The sequence below is a fragment of the Colossoma macropomum genome, unplaced genomic scaffold (genome assembly GCF_904425465.1).
Source record: "Colossoma macropomum unplaced genomic scaffold, Colossoma_macropomum, whole genome shotgun sequence".
Classification (NCBI taxonomy): domain Eukaryota; kingdom Metazoa; phylum Chordata; class Actinopteri; order Characiformes; family Serrasalmidae; genus Colossoma; species Colossoma macropomum.
The window spans coordinates 21,632,890-21,649,855 of record NW_023494789.1 but is presented as its reverse complement, the minus strand read 5'-3'; the positions used below and the strand labels follow the sequence as shown (position 1 = coordinate 21,649,855).

The following is a 16,966-nucleotide window of genomic DNA, read 5'->3' as shown; positions in this document are numbered from 1 at the left end:
TCAGAACAATGGATTGGCAGCTGGTGTTCTCAGAACAATGGAACAACTTGCCACCCCAGAGCCCAGGCCTCAACATCATAGAATGTGTTTGGGATTACTTGGATTGTGAGAAGAAGAAAACGCAACCATCTTCTAAGACTGAACTTTAGAGGTGTGGAACAATATCCCTGCAGATTTCTTTGAAAAACTGAAAGCAAAAAAAGAATGGAAGCTGTAATAAAGACAAAGTCTGGATGCACTAAATAGGCCCTACAGGTGAAAAAATCGATATCATATTTAGTTGTTGAAGCTTTCTGCTTCTTTTCCTGATACTGAAAACTCAAAAACGTGTGCTTAATAGCTGTTTTGACTGAAATTAAATAAAGGGTGGTATCTGACTTTCGCACATCACTGCATGTACCTTCTTTCAGATAGACGTGTAGCTAAATAAATAAGAAAAACTGATTACACAATTCACTGCAGGTGTATGATTTTCCAAGATGGTTATTCAGGTCTTTGGACAGTGCAGATGACCTAGAACACCTACTGCTCAACTTTGCATGTGTTTGAATACTCTCCAAGTGCAGTCAAACTGGTTCTCGGTTTGCAGAATTTCTTTCAGCGTTTACATTGGGACATTCTGACCCAGTTATATAAAATGCAGTTCACACAAGGAACAGAAATAACCACATGATTTTTATTCTCATAATTGTGTATATAACTATATTTAAATAAATGTTTTTTTTCATTACAAAAGAGACACAGGTAAGAGTACATAAATTACACAGTGAATAAATACCACACACTAATATTTTGATGTCGTATGCAGAAATTCAACCTTTTATCACACTTGGTTACGACTCTCAACATTTTTCAAGGTCACATGGAGAAAATGAGCAATTCTTTGACAGAATATCTCAAAGAAGTAATAAGAAATAAATCAAAAGCTTATATTTCCATATAGATCTGTTTTATATTATCATGAACCTTGCACAGTACATGTGCATAGATGGTTTCAAGAAAATGCTTGATTTGGTCTAATATTTGGCCTAAAATGTTATTGTTTTATTCTAAAATAGGTACCACATAAACCCTGTCACACTGGTCGGCAGAATAAAGATTACTATACATGCTACAGATCTCCCGCTACAGTGAGCTTCCCTCACATTGAGTGGAATTGTCCTGCATTATAACATGAACAATAGAGGGATTGCATTTATCGGAAATCACATTTGAACTTCTTAAAGTGCCAGAATCTTTAAGGACAGCGGCTTAATAGAAAAAAAACTCGGGTCATCTTAAAGCCTTATTTACAATCAGAGAACTGAGTTTTTTGCACAATGTTATCAGCTTGCTAACACAATGTCATACTTGCAAAGCAAGATGTCGGGAAAGCGCAAAGAATTGAACACAAAATATGCCTTCTATAAAATAAAAGCTCAGTGTGTTCTTGGTACCACTCTCCAGTCATCCATCATACTAGTACTCTCTCGCTGCCATCCTCCTCAATTTGAATGAACTCATGAAGAGCAGAGGTTTGCTTTGAGTGAGTGTTTTTCCTCTGTGGTCTTGATGTAAATCAGAATTCAAATGCGTTGAAAAAGGCACTGAGATTTCCATGAGAACCCAAAGACCCCAGGAGCAGCCACCAGGGAGAGAGAAATGGCTAGATGGGTTTTTGTTCCATCCTGTATTCAAACAGCTAAGTCTCCTTATAGTACGGTGAGCCATTGGAATATACCGCACATTTGCATATTTTAAAGTTGAAGCTTATTTCAAGAGATTGTGCCAGCTTTAATTGAGATGGAGAAAATATGTATGCCACTTCACAATTAACTAGGTTACAAACTGGTGCTATGCTCTCGGGTTTAAACTGAGTTCGAAAAACCAGAAGGCATTTCAACACGATAAGCTTACTTCCTGTAATCAGCTACTGCTGACAGTCACTATAGGAGAAAGTGTGGGACTGACATAATACCAGCACTGACAGTCATTCACATTGCACATTGACCGAGAAATGAAAAACAAATTCGTAGTACAAAAAGAAAGTGTCTGTGGACAAGTGCTCCACAGTGGACAAACACAATGGAATTGAACCACCCCTCACGAGCATACAGACCTCGTCATAGTTGCTAATATTGCTTTTATACCACTAGTAGTGAAAACTTACCCAACTCCATTGTTGTTCTGATATGATATGCAATATCTTAGTGCGCTAAGTAGGCTTATGAATATAAAATGTTACTGAGATGACTGACATTCGAGTTCCAGAGGAGAACAGGGTTCACAGGAGCTGTCAAAAGATATGAATTAAGTGCGTACAAATCTAATGTCTACTTTTAACTGTTCTGAGGTTAAGGACAGGCTCTTACAAACTAGGATTATTTAAGTGATTGGCAGTGGATGAAATATGGCAGAAGATGGGGAAGGGGGGGCAGAGACCCCTCACTCATTGTTGTTGCTGTTGCTCTCCAGGTCTTTGCATTGGACGTCACCTCCGCTGTAGTCAGTGCCTGGCATTATTACCCCATACTTATCCACACACCAGCAAATGCCCCGCTTGCGTCCCCTGGAGGGCTTACACTGTAATATGATCAAAGATGGGGAAAGAATTTTGAGTTAGATCATACATTAGGGGTGTCAACTAGGGACAGGCATTGCAACTTATTTGATATTCAAATAACTGGATAACTAGTTAACCACAGGTAAGAAAAAGAGTACTTTGGCTGAAATTAGCTGGAGAAATTGGCCAGAGACTTACTCTTTTATGATAGTTCTGGTGTCAAGAGGCTAAAACAATCACAAAAAAGCATAATAATCACAAAAAAATGACACAACCATGTCTGTAACGTATCCTTGGCAGCGCGTTCACAGTTACTATTACTATTACTTACTATTACTACTCAAGTACTCGTGCACATTCCTGGTGTCAAACAAGTTTCAGTGCTTTTTTTTCAAAGCAGGACTGTGAAATTTGGCTCATTTGCTGATTGACTTTTCTAACATGAAACAAGTGCCTTAGCTTTAGTGCACCGCCAAAGACGCATTGTTATTGAGGCAGAGATCACACAGCTTTGTTGCTAACTAGGCTTAATACTGTAGCTGATGTTAGCTGAAAATATATTTCTCTGAAAACTAACAAGTTAGCACACAGTCCACTGAGAAGAAAATACCTGTAGAAGATGACAGGTCCTCATCAGTAGTGCAGGATAAGGTAGCTCTGTTAGCTCATTAGCTCCTCTGAAGCTGCACTCCTCTGGCACAATTTTCTTTGGCTATATTAATAACATCTTTTCCAATTTTAGCCTCCTAACACCAGTGCTATCATTTAAAAGGTAAAAATCACTATGCTACGTTTTTTTTCCTTTTCTGTTGTTACTTTTTTCTTCTCTGTGGTTAACCTGATATTCGTTCACTAACTATTACAGATACTCAAATATCAAAATTTGTCAGAACGCACACCTCTAGTTCCTACTGGGGCACTGCTCTAGTTCTACCTCATCAAACCCAGCCAATTTAACCCTTCAGCCTTAGCAAGGCCTTCATTAGTTGAATTCAGAATGTTAGAAGAGCGTCTGTGCAGAGCTGTGGCCTGCAAGGAACCCAGTTTGACACCCCTGCTTTACGAGGTCTTCAGCCAACCACATACATTTTTGGAAAAGGACATATTACATGTTGTGTCTCTATGTGCAGCACATTAAGGACAGTTATGCACAGACTAAGGTTATGTATGACTTGACACCTGTTTGCGTTTGAAGAAGCCCTTCCTGTCACAGTTGGGCAGATAGAGAGACAGAGCCAAGATTCGGGGGGCATCCTTCATCTTCTGGATAATTCCATCCAGCTTTCTTCGACATGGTCCCTGCAGTTAGCAGAAAACAACCATACTAAAAAACATGCTCAGTTTATCTTTTTTAAGCTGGGGTCTCACTAACAGAGAAAGAAGTGATCAAATAGGATTTTAGCACGTTAATTCCTTTTTTCCTATGTATGCACCAATAAGGCAGGAAGCTTTGCTAGCTGGTTAGCATGATCTGTAGGACCTACAATTTCAGACTGATGTTTGTCTATGCTGAAGGTGGAGTAGTCCAAGTGGCCTACAGTCTTGAGCTTGGACTGTATTCGCTTCTTGTCCTTGCGAACGGCGTGGGCCTTCTTATTGTTGATGTGGTCTCGGGGAAACAAAGGCACCTTGACATGTGGAAGCAAATCCTCCGCCACCTCCGAAATCACCAGCTCATGCGACTCATGATCTGTGAATTAGGAACAGCAGAACATGAAGTGAACTTGTTTAAACTTCAAAAGTCTCAGTTTCAGTGTTCCTGACCATCAGTATTATCCTTGTGTTGACACAGTGATGAGTAACTTTGCCTCTTAATTGTGTAATTTTTAAAAGGATAAAAGAAGCTGTCCATGACTGAGATTTTGATCAACCTACCTAGTGCAGACACGAGAGTTAGAATGAAAGTGCAAACGTAATCAAAGGATTCATTGCAAAGGAGGATAGTTTTCACAGAGTGGAGATATTTTCTTTCAAATATATGCTCAGTACTGTTCATTGTCACCATGTATAGCTGAATTACAAAATGCAGATCTTATATATTTGATATATATGAACGTTAATATCAGGGATATACTGTAATTTTTAAAAAAAAGATCTGCCAGTGATTCCGAAAATAATCATCACCCCAGCCCTATGCCTGGAAGCTGCTTTATGCTAGTTTCCTTGAGCAAGCATAAGCCTAGCTGCTTGACTGTAGCCTGTAAGGTAGCCGTGAAACTTGCAGCTGCAAAAAACTAGTTAAGCGTTCAGGAGTTAACGAATGATAGCTTTAAAACCCAGGCAGGCTCTATCAATCCCAGCTGCATAAACGAAGGAGGACAACCAGGATGTTCTACACTCTGGCTGCCTGCCTGCCATCAATCTTGCACCACATGTCAGATTTCTGCCTTTTGAGTCTGTTGATTCCAGTCACTTTTGCCACCCTCGTTCACAGCACTGGCCTTCCTCTACTCAGTGGATGCTGCTGCTCAGTTTTTCCATATGCAGGGCCCCCCCTTGTAAAGGAGGCTTAGAAAGACTAATGTTCAGCATCTGACAGCCAGCCAGGGCTCTGGAAAGTCGCCAACAGTGCTTAGTCATGTGTAGATCACTCTTTTCTTCCTACCACTCTCTGTATCTGTCAGGCTTTGTCTCTCGGTTGCCCAAAGTGGAAGACAGTTGGTCAAAAGGTAAATAAATGGAGAATAATTATTAATAAGAACTGCGTTTGGTGCAAAGGTAGAAGGAACTATGATATTGTACCCTCCCTAACTATTGGTCTCCCTGGTAAAGACAAGCAAAAAGGCAATAGATAATGTCTTTGTCTATTAAGTAGGAAGGAACTTAATCTTTCAATGAAGTAAACTACAGCCAATCACAACCATGGCAAAGGATGCATAATCCTACAACTATCCATCTCTATGTGCAGCATATCTTCTCAAAAAAACATGTAACAAATATTGGCACTGGTTCATTGTATTTTATACACCCTTCCCTTTTCCAGGATAACAGTACTGAGTGTTCTCTTATAATCCTGGATAAGGCTGGAGAACACAACTAAAGGCATCCGAGACAACAACTCTCCAGATCCTTCGCAGTGCTTCATTGCTGCTTGTGGACTGTCCTCCTCAGCTCACCCCACAGGGGGGCACTGCAAAAGATTGATTGTGTGACCAGTGAACCATCATCCTGCTGGAAATTCCAACCTCAACCTGACAATGCAGGCAGATTTTGATCTAAAATCTGGTTTTGAAGGAGTCCTTGTTGTCACGTATCATAATAAGATTCCCAGGCCTTTGGAAGGAAAACATTCCCACAGTCCCACTGATCCACTACCATACTTCGCATTGTGTATCTGGGATCTTGTCAGTGCGAGTCTTTTTACACCAAACCCACTTCTAGTGTTTGTTCCCAGATTCTATGTTTTGACCATAGAATCAGTTGATGTTTACCAAACCCCACATGCTTACATCAGTGTTTCATGACAGTAGGGCTGTTCTTCAGTCAAGACTTCCAAATAGTTTTTGGCATGGAGGTGGCATCTTATTGTAGTTCTGTAAGACCAGTGACCCCAGAAAAGTTATCCTTCCTTCATTGTGTTGCAGCCTGCTCAGGCAATCAGGCAACATTTTGCCTCTCAACCCATACTGTACATAGCAACCACATACACTTCTGTCCACTGCCAGGCAGATTTACCTTAACTTCAGATGCTTGTTATATCTTACATCATTTATATTATCTGAATGAAAATATATCATATCAGATTGTTCATAAAAATTTCTAGGGGTGCCAATGTCATTTTTACTTCAAAAACTGAAAGCTTAGCCCTCCTTCACATTTTCGGTGTATGTTCATTATACCTCAGAAGACAGCAATACTGGAAGGCACTGAAGAAGCTTGTTTTGTAATCATCTCTGAATGAAAAAAAAATATTAATGAAAACTTTATAAGCGTCTTGACTGTAATCAATTCAATTGTGATGAGCGTGTAGTAACTATGAACAAGTTTTACATTTTTAGATCCTTTCATATAGTGAAACATGACTCTATAAAAACAAAACAAATAAATAATAAATGGTAGTTCCTCTATCCATCATATGATTGATTCCCCTATTACACCAAGCTCAGCAGTCCATTTCACAACACAATAAAATTATAACTTATTACTTTGTTTGACAAATTTCACAATGAACTTCGTGTCACAATGTTATTTAAGTATGGAGCCCTGCTGGTGACATCCCATATAAATAAAAATAATGCGACTTAGTAAGGCATAGGAATGAGATAATGAAGTTATGGCCACAACTTAGTAAGATGTGGGGAGATGTCACCAGCAGGGCTCCATATTTAGGCAATTCTTCCAACATTTCTTTAATAAATGTTAGGGGTTTATCATAAGGCATAGTAATAGGTTAATGATTTTATAAAATTAAGCATAAATATGGACGAAACAAAGCTTCTATGTGCAAACAGCATAAGATCTTATATGAAAGAGGAGTTTTACTGCACGTTTATTATACTATGTATTTGTAGTAATATGACTCAGACATTATTTTGCATTCTTTCTTTCTTTCCTCCAGCTGCTACGCACTTTCTCCATGAGTGAGCGCCAAATGCAAGCTGTAAGACTTGCTGTAAAACTTTATTAGGAGAGATCACTCAAGCCTGCCAGAGAAACAGTCGACATGCATGTTTCATTTGGCGTACTGCTTTTCTGCATGACATGAACATAAACACACCCCAGAAAAGTCGTCTGGTCTTGTGGAAAAGCCGGAGTTTCACTGCCGTGTCACGATTTGTAATCTGTCAACTTTTTCCACTTCCTTGAATTAAGGCAAGGCCCTAAACTGCCAGCAAGTGATATAGTGCAAGCCTTTTAATTGAGTGCTGAAAATGACAGATGCCCACTTTAATTTCTCCAGGCAACTCAAGCCTCCCACGTCAGTGCGGTGTCCAGCTGTATAGCGTGAGTAATCAGGTCCCAGGGCCTGACCCCCTCCTCTCTTCTCCCCCGTCCACTGCAGAGGAGCTAAGCGGCTGGGGAAACAGGGTCACACCAGATGAGCAAATCTCCCAAGCCCTTCCTGACGCCATCACTAGCAAATCAGCCACGACTATTCCTCTGACACTGATTCCGGAGAAACCAATGCAATAAATCAGCTGGGGGCTTCCGCCTTTCTTCCTTAATCTGCCGCTGTATCATCTGGCAAGTTTTTTTCTCATTATTTTACGATGATTCCTTTTTTTGTTGTTCTTGAGGGATGTCACCAGTGAGAGGGTGGAGCTCCTAATCTGGGAGTAGTCTTCTGGGAATTTATGCTAATCTGAGCTCTGCAATGCCCAGAGAGCACTTGTACATGACCTTGATCTTTTGCATGCACCTTCTTTGCTCTCTGGCTTCCTTTCTTGTCTCCTCTCTTATTTGTGAAGGATGGTGGTCATCCTAATGCCTTTTTCTTTCACAGAAAACCTCTCTCTACCATTTTTTTAAAATAACACCGTTTTCTGTGTACTTCTTCTCTATCACATATTTCCCTTCTTTTTTGTCCCCTACCAAATCTTCTCTCTTCTCGCACTCTTGGACGCTCTCTCGCTCTCTCTCTCTCTCTCTCTCTCTCTCTCTCTCTCTCTCTCTCTCTCTCGCAGTCTGCGGGTAGAGCAGGAAGGAAGGATTGCCTTTCTGAAGAAGAGTTCATCCGTCTTAAAGCATGTTGAGTAGAACACACAGAGCCTCTTACAGCACACAGAGCCTCACCACACAGCAAATATCAACCTTGCATACGTGCAAAGAGAGAAAGAGAGAGAGAGAGAGAGAGAGAGAGAGAGAGAGAGAGAGAGAGAGAGAATTCGAAGGAAGAACTGAAAATGTTTGACTAACACTGCTTCTAAGGCCAATTACAGAGGCAGAAATATGATGATCTTAAATCATTAGGAAGCACAGCCACCATGACTACACACTATTCAGTTCATACTGCCTTATAAGAGTTAATTGCAGCAAATGCTTGACTGTGGACTTTGTCCCTACAAGGAAGAGGAGGCAGTAAGCTTCAAAACCATTAAAGCTCAGCCTGTGCTGTTTCATTGTGAAAAAAACTGAAAGCTCACGCAGCACACCATAATACTATTTAACATTCCGGCTGTCTGACTAGGCTAGTACTTTAACACTTTAACTAGTACCTTAATGCTCTATCACTCTGTTACCTTACATTTAATGAGCACTTTATTATTGTTAACTTGAACTTTAATGCTTTGGCTATCATTCTATTACTTTATACTGTAATGAATACATTAATATGCTAACTAGTACTTTAACCATCACTTCATTACTTCACACTTTGATGTATAATTTAATGCTTTAACAAGTACTTAAACACTTTAACTAGTTCTTTCATACTTTAACTAGCACTTTTTTTGAAGGGCTGTCACCCTTCACTAGTTGTTTAACTTTAACTAGTTCTTTAATACTTAATTAGTCCTTTATTGCTTTTAAATGTGCTTTCACCCTTTACTAGTATGCTCAGTTTAGTACATTAATACTGTAATACTGGAACTGTTCTGCTTTTATTTCACTAATACCTTGGCTACTGCATTAATATTTAAACTAGTACTTTAACACTTTAACTAGTACTTGCATACTTTAACTATACCACCGTAACCCTTAACTGCACTCTTTAAAAAGATGGTTCTTCAAGGGTTGTTTAGTAAAGGGAACGGATTTGTTTAGAACCTTGAGCTCTATGCAGAACCATTTCATGCTTAAATGGTTCTTTAGAGTACTAGTTAATAGAAGAACCCTCCAAAAGGGGTCTGTTATTGTTATAACATCAAGCTTGTAAAAACAAAAGAACCCTTTTTGGCGCTGTACAGAACCTTTTTCAAAAAGGTTCAACATAATGTGCTGTATATGGTTCAACAGAACCATATACAGCACATTCCCCATCAATCTGAAGGACCCTGAAGAACCATGGAAAAACCCATTTAAGCATGAAATGGTTCTATATATATATAAAACTCATGGTTCGAAACAGAACCATTCCTTTTACTAAAGAACACTTGAAGAACAATTTTAAGAGTGCAGTGCTTTTACTCGCATCTTAGCTTACTTCCACTGCATCACTACTTTAACTCAGCTGGATTTGTTCATGAAAGACTTTATCAGCGATATGAATTTACATCCACTCTTTGCTACTTTGACACAGGCTAAGGCTTGAAGCGCGTGAGCCGTGGCGCACGTGCATCCGTGAACTAACCTCGTCTCCGCATCTCTCCATGCGTAGCCCCCCTCTCCACCCCCAACCCTCCCTCCTGCCGGACACTCACCGCGCGCGGTGTGCGCTGACTTGTACGCCTTCTCGTTGGTGCACACTCCCTTGCCGTGCAGCAGCGCGTGCAGCGGCTTCTCCTCGCCGGCGCGCGGCAGACAGCGCAGCCCGCGGCTGCACGTGCCAGTGTAGACGCCGCACGCGTGGCCCTCGGCGAGCGCGCACGTCTTGCAGCAGCCGCAGCCGGGCTCCTTGACCACTTGGCAGCCCACGGGCACGGGCGGGCACATGGAGAGCGCCTTCTGGTCGCACGGCTCGCACGGCACGTACGAGGCCAGCAGCAGGAGGCGTCGGGGAGCGCCGCACGAGAGCGCGAGCGCCAGCCACGCGCACAGGCGCACGAGCATGATCCGTCCCCTGACGCAAAAGCAGCAAAGGCAGCGGCTGGCGACGCTCGAGCTTGCGCGGTTCCGGTCAGCGGCTGCGCGTCCGGCGTTTTGGAGAAGCTGGATGGCACAGTGCCGGCGCTGGAGGAAAACTGACCAGCCTCTCGCGCCCTTATTCTCACGTCTAAACAAAAAGCCCGCGGCTCGAAGTCAAACACGCCACAAGTTGAAGTTGAGCGTCTGCGCGCGGCGCTCGCTCTCCACTAATCCTCTCCGCGAGAGCAACAGCGCGCTGCTGCTTCCTCCTGTTTCCTAGAGCACGCAGACTCGCTTGGGCTCTAGCAAACTGTCAGCAAACCGGCCGAGCACCGAGCACATGTGGTGTGTGTGTGTGGGGGGGGGGCTGAGGGGGATTCCCTTCATTTAAAGCTACACTTTAAAAGTGTTTGGGGCGGACCCTGAAGTAGCGCAGCACTCTAATACACAAACACAACACTGGAGGTTCAAAAATACTGGATGTGAAAGGGTAGTTGTACACAAATAAGGGCCAGCTCGAGCATTTTAGGGCCCCTAAACAGGATTTGTTTGGGGCCACTAGTCTTGCAAGTTGATGTGCTGTAAAATGGAAGGCTAACTAACAACAATGACTACCACGAACTGTCTGAATTATATACATTTATAACTGGCTTATTGTGTCTTGCTGATGATTGGTTCTAACAAGTTACATTGTAAGAGACTGAATTCTGGATTCAGGGGTCTGCTCCAGCATGCAGTATTTTTTTCTTTCCTAGCTAACTTTAAGATTAGTTCAATGCAACCCCGGTAGCAGTGGAGACAGCACTGCTTTTTGCCATCATAAATGTTTTCCTTTCTACATATTTAGGTAGCATGATTTCTCCTGATGTTTCACGCAACTGGCTGTTTGTCAGAAGCTTCACACTTTCATGTGCACATGCACAAACGTTAATTATAGCCTGAGTATCTAGACCTGGTTTAATCACAGCCTGAGTATCTGAACCTGGATTAATCACAGTCTGAGTATCTAAACCTGGATTAATCACAGCCTGAGTATCTAAAACTGGATTAATCACAGTCTGAGAATGTAAACCTCAATTAATCACAGCCTGAGTATCTATATCTAGATTAATCACAGCCTGAGTATCTAGATCGTGATTAATCACAGCCTGAGTATGTAAACCTGGATTAATCACAGCCTGAGTATCTAAACCTGGATTAATCACAATCTGAGTATGTAAACCTGGATTAATCACAGCCTGCATATCTAAACTTGGATTAATCACAGCCTGAGTGTCTAAACCTTGATTAATCACAGCCTGAGTATCTAAACCTGGATTAATCACAGCCTGAGTATCTAAACTTGGATTAATCACAGCCTGAGTATGTAAACCTGGATTAATCACTGTGAGAGAATCTAAATTTGGATTAATCACAGTCTGAGTATCTAAACCTAGATTTATCACAGTCTGAGTATCTAAACATTAATTCATTGATTAATTAAATCATATTTACTGCTGTTGTAATTAACTGTGGCTGTGAAGGTCAGTCAGGAAGCATGTCTAATTTAAACCTGCTTCATTAAATAGACCTCAGATCCACTACTTCTTATTGGCCAACTACAAAACAAAACAAATGGCATAATGTTAACACTACAAGAAAAGAAAACATATCTACTAATTCCCTATCTACTAATTCACTTCTCTTACTTCTTTTTAGCTCCAGATGGGTACTTACATTTTGAGACATGATAAGCTAATTGCTTTTTTCCCCCTACTTGAGAATCTTAGATGACATGCTGATACAGTAATAACCCAAAAGTTGTTTTCGGGGGCCCTCTGGTGGGCATGGGGCCCTAAGCGGCTGTATATGTCACTTATTAAGTTGAGCTGGTTCTGCATGAAACGCTTCAGTTGTTGATTACAATCTGCTTATCAAAGAGGTAAGAAATGAAGCAGTAAGTCTACAAATTTTTCACTGAAAAGCAATGTGTTTAGGCTGCTTTGCAGATTACCTGTTTCAGTTCTTGAAGGTTGGAACCACTGATGTGGTCTCTAAGTGTGATCTTTAATGAATTTATCTCTTATTACTGGTATCTAGGTTGTTTTCAAAACAAATGTATATATGCTTTGTTTCAAAGATAGAATCAAATTTGAAGCATGGATTTGTTCCTTTTATGTTTTACACTGTTAACAACATTGAATCCAATGGCCACTTGGCTGGGCTTCTTGAAAGAACAGTTGACTGCCAGAGGTGAGGACCATTTCCAGGCAAAGACATCAGTATAACAAGAATTCTTCAGCTTACTAGACCAATTTAGAGAAGATGCATTCTTAAAGAGCAATTCCACTGATTGTTTCGCCATAATTAAATCATTAAGATGTAAATAAAGTCATGCAGAGTGGTTTGATGTGAATTGCTCTATTCTAGAGAAACTTATTGAGTCAAAAGTCTGAAGCTTTTTATGTTTCTGAAAGTTACTACACAGAAGGTTTTTACATGAAATTGCTATAAGTGCATTGCCTGATGAAACATTGAGACATTGTTTTGTGGTAGTTAAGATTTCGGTCTAAAACATTTTAAGTCTATTAATGGCAGGGGGTACACACAGGATGTTGTGAGGCAAAATAGTCCCCAAAAGACATACATTTTTGATATAACAGTGTTTTACCCTTATCAGCATTACATATAAAACTGTGTAGGTTCACTGATCATTTTGAATAGAATAAATAAAAGGGCAATATTTGGGTTAAAGGCATGGCAACCTCTGGTTCCTATCACCACTACCACTGTAGAGAAAGGTCCTCTACAATGATTCACCTCACATCAAACCACTCTGAATGACTTTGTTTATGTCAGCGAATTTGGAGAAATCTTGTGGAATTTCCCTTAAATGTTTCTAAATGGATATAGCATTGGATGTTTTTTCATGGTAAAAATCTTTAAGTGGTATAGAATTTTTACATTATGTGGCGGTTCTTTAAACTTTCAAAGGTTCTTCACATTCACATAACTCGTTTACAAAAATGGTTCTATGAAAAACTATCCATTGAAAAACAACCCAGTGTGGTTCTTCTATGGCAGTGTTTCACATAAGCCTTATTGGCACCTTTATTTTTAAGACATGATTGGAATACATGCATATTTTTAAGTTGGGTTCACTGCAGGTCACCCCTTAGCGACAGTCATTAAACTCTTTAGGCATACTGAATGGAAAGAAGCATTACTCGAAACTGATATGCTTTCCATGCAGTTAATGTGTCGTTCAGCTGGAAGGATCTAACAGCTTATTCTTTTTTGCTGTTTCAGAGCAGTACAGAACAGTAGCAAAATATGTGCCCAGAACTTTACACAGCCATCTCGTGACGTGACATGGCTTGACACATGACTTTTTCTGAAGCCAAGTGAGCTGGAGCCATGTTTTTTCCCTTGCTGTCAGTAAGTGGGAGCTGTGCCCAAAAAACACCATCAGAGAACGGTCGACCGCAAATTTCAGAGCCAGGGGCCCGATTACTGTGAGCTATCAGATTCGAAGTCGGTGTGGGAGCTGCTTGGTTTGGCTCTGGGAAAGAGATGACAGACGCTCCACTCTCTTGCTCAACAGTTGCTCTAGCTTACTGCCAGTTGTTTTACATTAGCAATAAATCTGAGATTCCCATACAGTGCCCTGAATGTATTTCTCAAATCAGCTGAGGGAGGCTTCCTCCAAAAATCCCCCCTACCTCAGGAGCGGGGTTTGGCTGAGGTGAGTTCTGTTTTGAGACGGAAGCCAAAAGTCTTTTTTCAAACGTCAATACGGTCTGCAGCTGGAGATGAGGTCCTGTAAATTGTGCTTTTATGGTGTATCGATTAAGAAATGGGGGAGGTGGGTGTACAATATGATGTGAAAGTCAATATTAATTGCTAACCTTTCTGTGCTTTATATAGAAGACAAGAAAGAGGGTTTCTGTACACAACAGTAAGGTTAGAATTAAGAAACTGTAGGCTACATTTGTGAACAATCTTAAGGGTGAATTCCACCAATTATTGTGATTTTTGTATAAATTTATTGTTGAAATGTAAACAAAGTCATTCAGAGTTGTTTGATATGAAATAGTTCATTGTAGAAAAACGTCCTGACTCAGATTTCTTTACAGTGGTAGTTATAAGAACCAGGGGTCACAATGTGTACATAAATATAGCCTTTTTTATTACTGTCCTAAACGGATATCCTAAATAGTGGCAAATCTTTGTAGAGTATTTTGCCTTACAACATCCTGCCCATAGCTCTACACCATGAATGAATTTTAAAAATATGTTTTAGGCCAAAACATTATCATAACTATTGTAAAATAGCATGTCAGGCATCAGTGAATATTGTTAATGTTAGCCATTCACTACAAGCTATCTAGGTATCTAAATATAATATGATATCAACTGATCTAAAGTAAAAGTAATTGGACACTGGATGTTTTTAACAGTTTTGAGGTATATTTCAATGTGCGGCAGAAACTCACTGTTTCATGTAATATCTTTCTGCGCTGTAGCTTTTAGTGGCATTAAACACTTTGGACATATGGTTCCTATCACCACCACTGCGAACACTTCTGACTTCTGACTAAGTTTCTATAGAACAGCGCATTTCAGATCAAACCACACTGAATTACTTTGTTTACATCTTCATGATAATTTCATTATGCAAAAAATGTGAACAACTTATGTAATTCCTCTTTAAATAATCATAGTTTGTTACTGCATATGCTTAAAGGCATTTGTCTACCATGTTAAAGCATCTCTTATAATTAGGACAAATTGTGGTGTAATTAATAGTCACAGAAGAAGACAAAACCTTGGCAGACTTGGATTGAATGCCCACATTATGGGTAGTCCTTCACTTTAACTAAATCACAAGGAACAGAGTACTACTGTCTTTCACGAGGCAGGATGAACTGACCTTTGCTTATGATCTTTTCACCTCACTCGTCCTCAACATGACAAGATGCGTCCTGTAGCCCATCACAGCTGAAGTCACAGCAGAGTCCTATCGACACACGCATCTGGTTTCGACAAGCAGCCTACTACAAAAATCGATTCAGACCGCATCACACTTATGTCAAGAGGTCAAAGTCACTTGCCTCTGTGACCCTTCATCTGGCTAGATGACTGTCTCTCTTTGAAACAAAGAAGGCCATTCAGGAGCAAGCCTGTGAGGTGTATGCATCTGGTATCTTACCAATGGGTGTAGAACAAATAATTTTTTTCCCAAAGATTTTGTTTCTTCTACAACCCCATTTCCAAAAAAAGTTGGGATGCTGTGCAAAATGTAAATAAAATAAAATGCAATGATGTGCAAATCATTTAAACCCTATATTTAATTGAAAACAGTATGAAGACAACATATCAAATGTTGAAACTGAAAAATTTTATTGTTTATTGAAAAATATATGCCCATTTTGAATTTGATGCCAACAACACGTTCCAACAATTTGGAACAATTCAAGAATAATGTTTCTCAACGTAAAATAGCAGAGACCTTTAGCTTTTCATCATCTACCGTACATAATAACATTAAATGATTCAGAGAATCTGGAGAAATCTCTGACCAAAAACCAATATTTGCTGGCTATGATCTTTGGGCCCTCAGGCGGCACTGTATTAAAAACAGATATGATTCAGTAGTGGAAATCACTGCATGGGCTCAGGAACACTTCTGAAAACCACTGTCTGTGAACACAGTTCATCACTGCATCCACAAATACAAGTTAAAACTCTAAAATGCAAAGAAGAAATCATATATATACAGGATCCAGAAATGCTGCCACCTTCTCTGGGCCTGAGCTCATTTAGAATGGACCGAGGGGAAGTGGAAAAGTGTCCCGTGGTCTGATGAATCAACATTTAAAGTTTATTTTGGAAATCATGGATGCTGTGTCCTCCAGGCCAAAGACCACTCAGCTTGTTATCAGTGCACAGTTCAAAAGCCAGTATTCATGATGGTATAGGGGTGTATTAGTGCACATGGCATGGGTGACGTGCATCTGTGAAGGCACCATTAATACTGAATGATATATCCATGTTTTGGCAACATATGCTGCCATCCAGATGATGTCTTTTTCAGGGAAAGCCTTGCATATTTCAGCAAGACAATGCTAAACCACATTCTACATGTATTACAACAGCATTTCTCCATATTAAAAGCGTCCAGGTGCTAATCTTGCCTGCCTGCAGTCCAGACCTGTTGCCACTGATAACATTTGGTGCATTATGAAATGAAAAATCTGACAAAGCAGACCTTGAACTGTTGAGCAGCTGAAATTCTGTATCAAACAAAAATGGGAAAACATTTCACTTTCAAAATTACAGCAGTTGGTCTCCTCAGTTCCCAAACACTTACAGAGAGTTGTTAAAAGAAGAGGTGATGAAATACAGTGGTAAATATGCCCCTGTTCCAACCTTTTCGGAATGTGTTACTGGCATCAAATTCAAAATGGGCATATATTTTTCAAAAAACAATACAATTTTATAGTTTCAACATTTGATATGTTGTCTTTGTAGTATTTTCCTTCAAAAATATGGTTTACATGATTTGCATTTTATTGCATTCTATTTTTATTTACATTCTGCACAATGTCCCAACTTTTATGAAAATGAGGTTGTATTAAGAATCAGTGAAAGCACACATAAACTGATTTATTTAGTGTTTTTGGATGTGGGAAGAAACACTGGATTTGGCAGAATCGCAATATTCTTCCACATCTCAAAGCTAGAGTTCAGACATTTAGGGCTGGATCAGATGTATGGTTG

At 40.1% G+C, this 16,966-nt stretch overlaps 1 protein-coding gene across 1 annotated transcript; it reads right to left on the bottom strand.

The window, feature by feature from the left end:
• Window positions 1-657: 657 nt before the first annotated feature.
• igfbp5a (insulin-like growth factor binding protein 5a) lies at window positions 658-10,189 on the bottom strand. The gene is made up of 4 exons (XM_036570548.1): window positions 9,841-10,189; window positions 4,027-4,232; window positions 3,722-3,841; window positions 658-2,562 (listed from the first exon to the last, which is right to left on the bottom strand). Exons 1-4 carry the CDS (start codon window positions 10,187-10,189, stop codon window positions 2,425-2,427), a joined length of 813 nt encoding a protein of 270 aa, XP_036426441.1. The 3' UTR covers window positions 658-2,424.
• Between the last annotated feature and the right edge of the window lie 6,777 nt (window positions 10,190-16,966).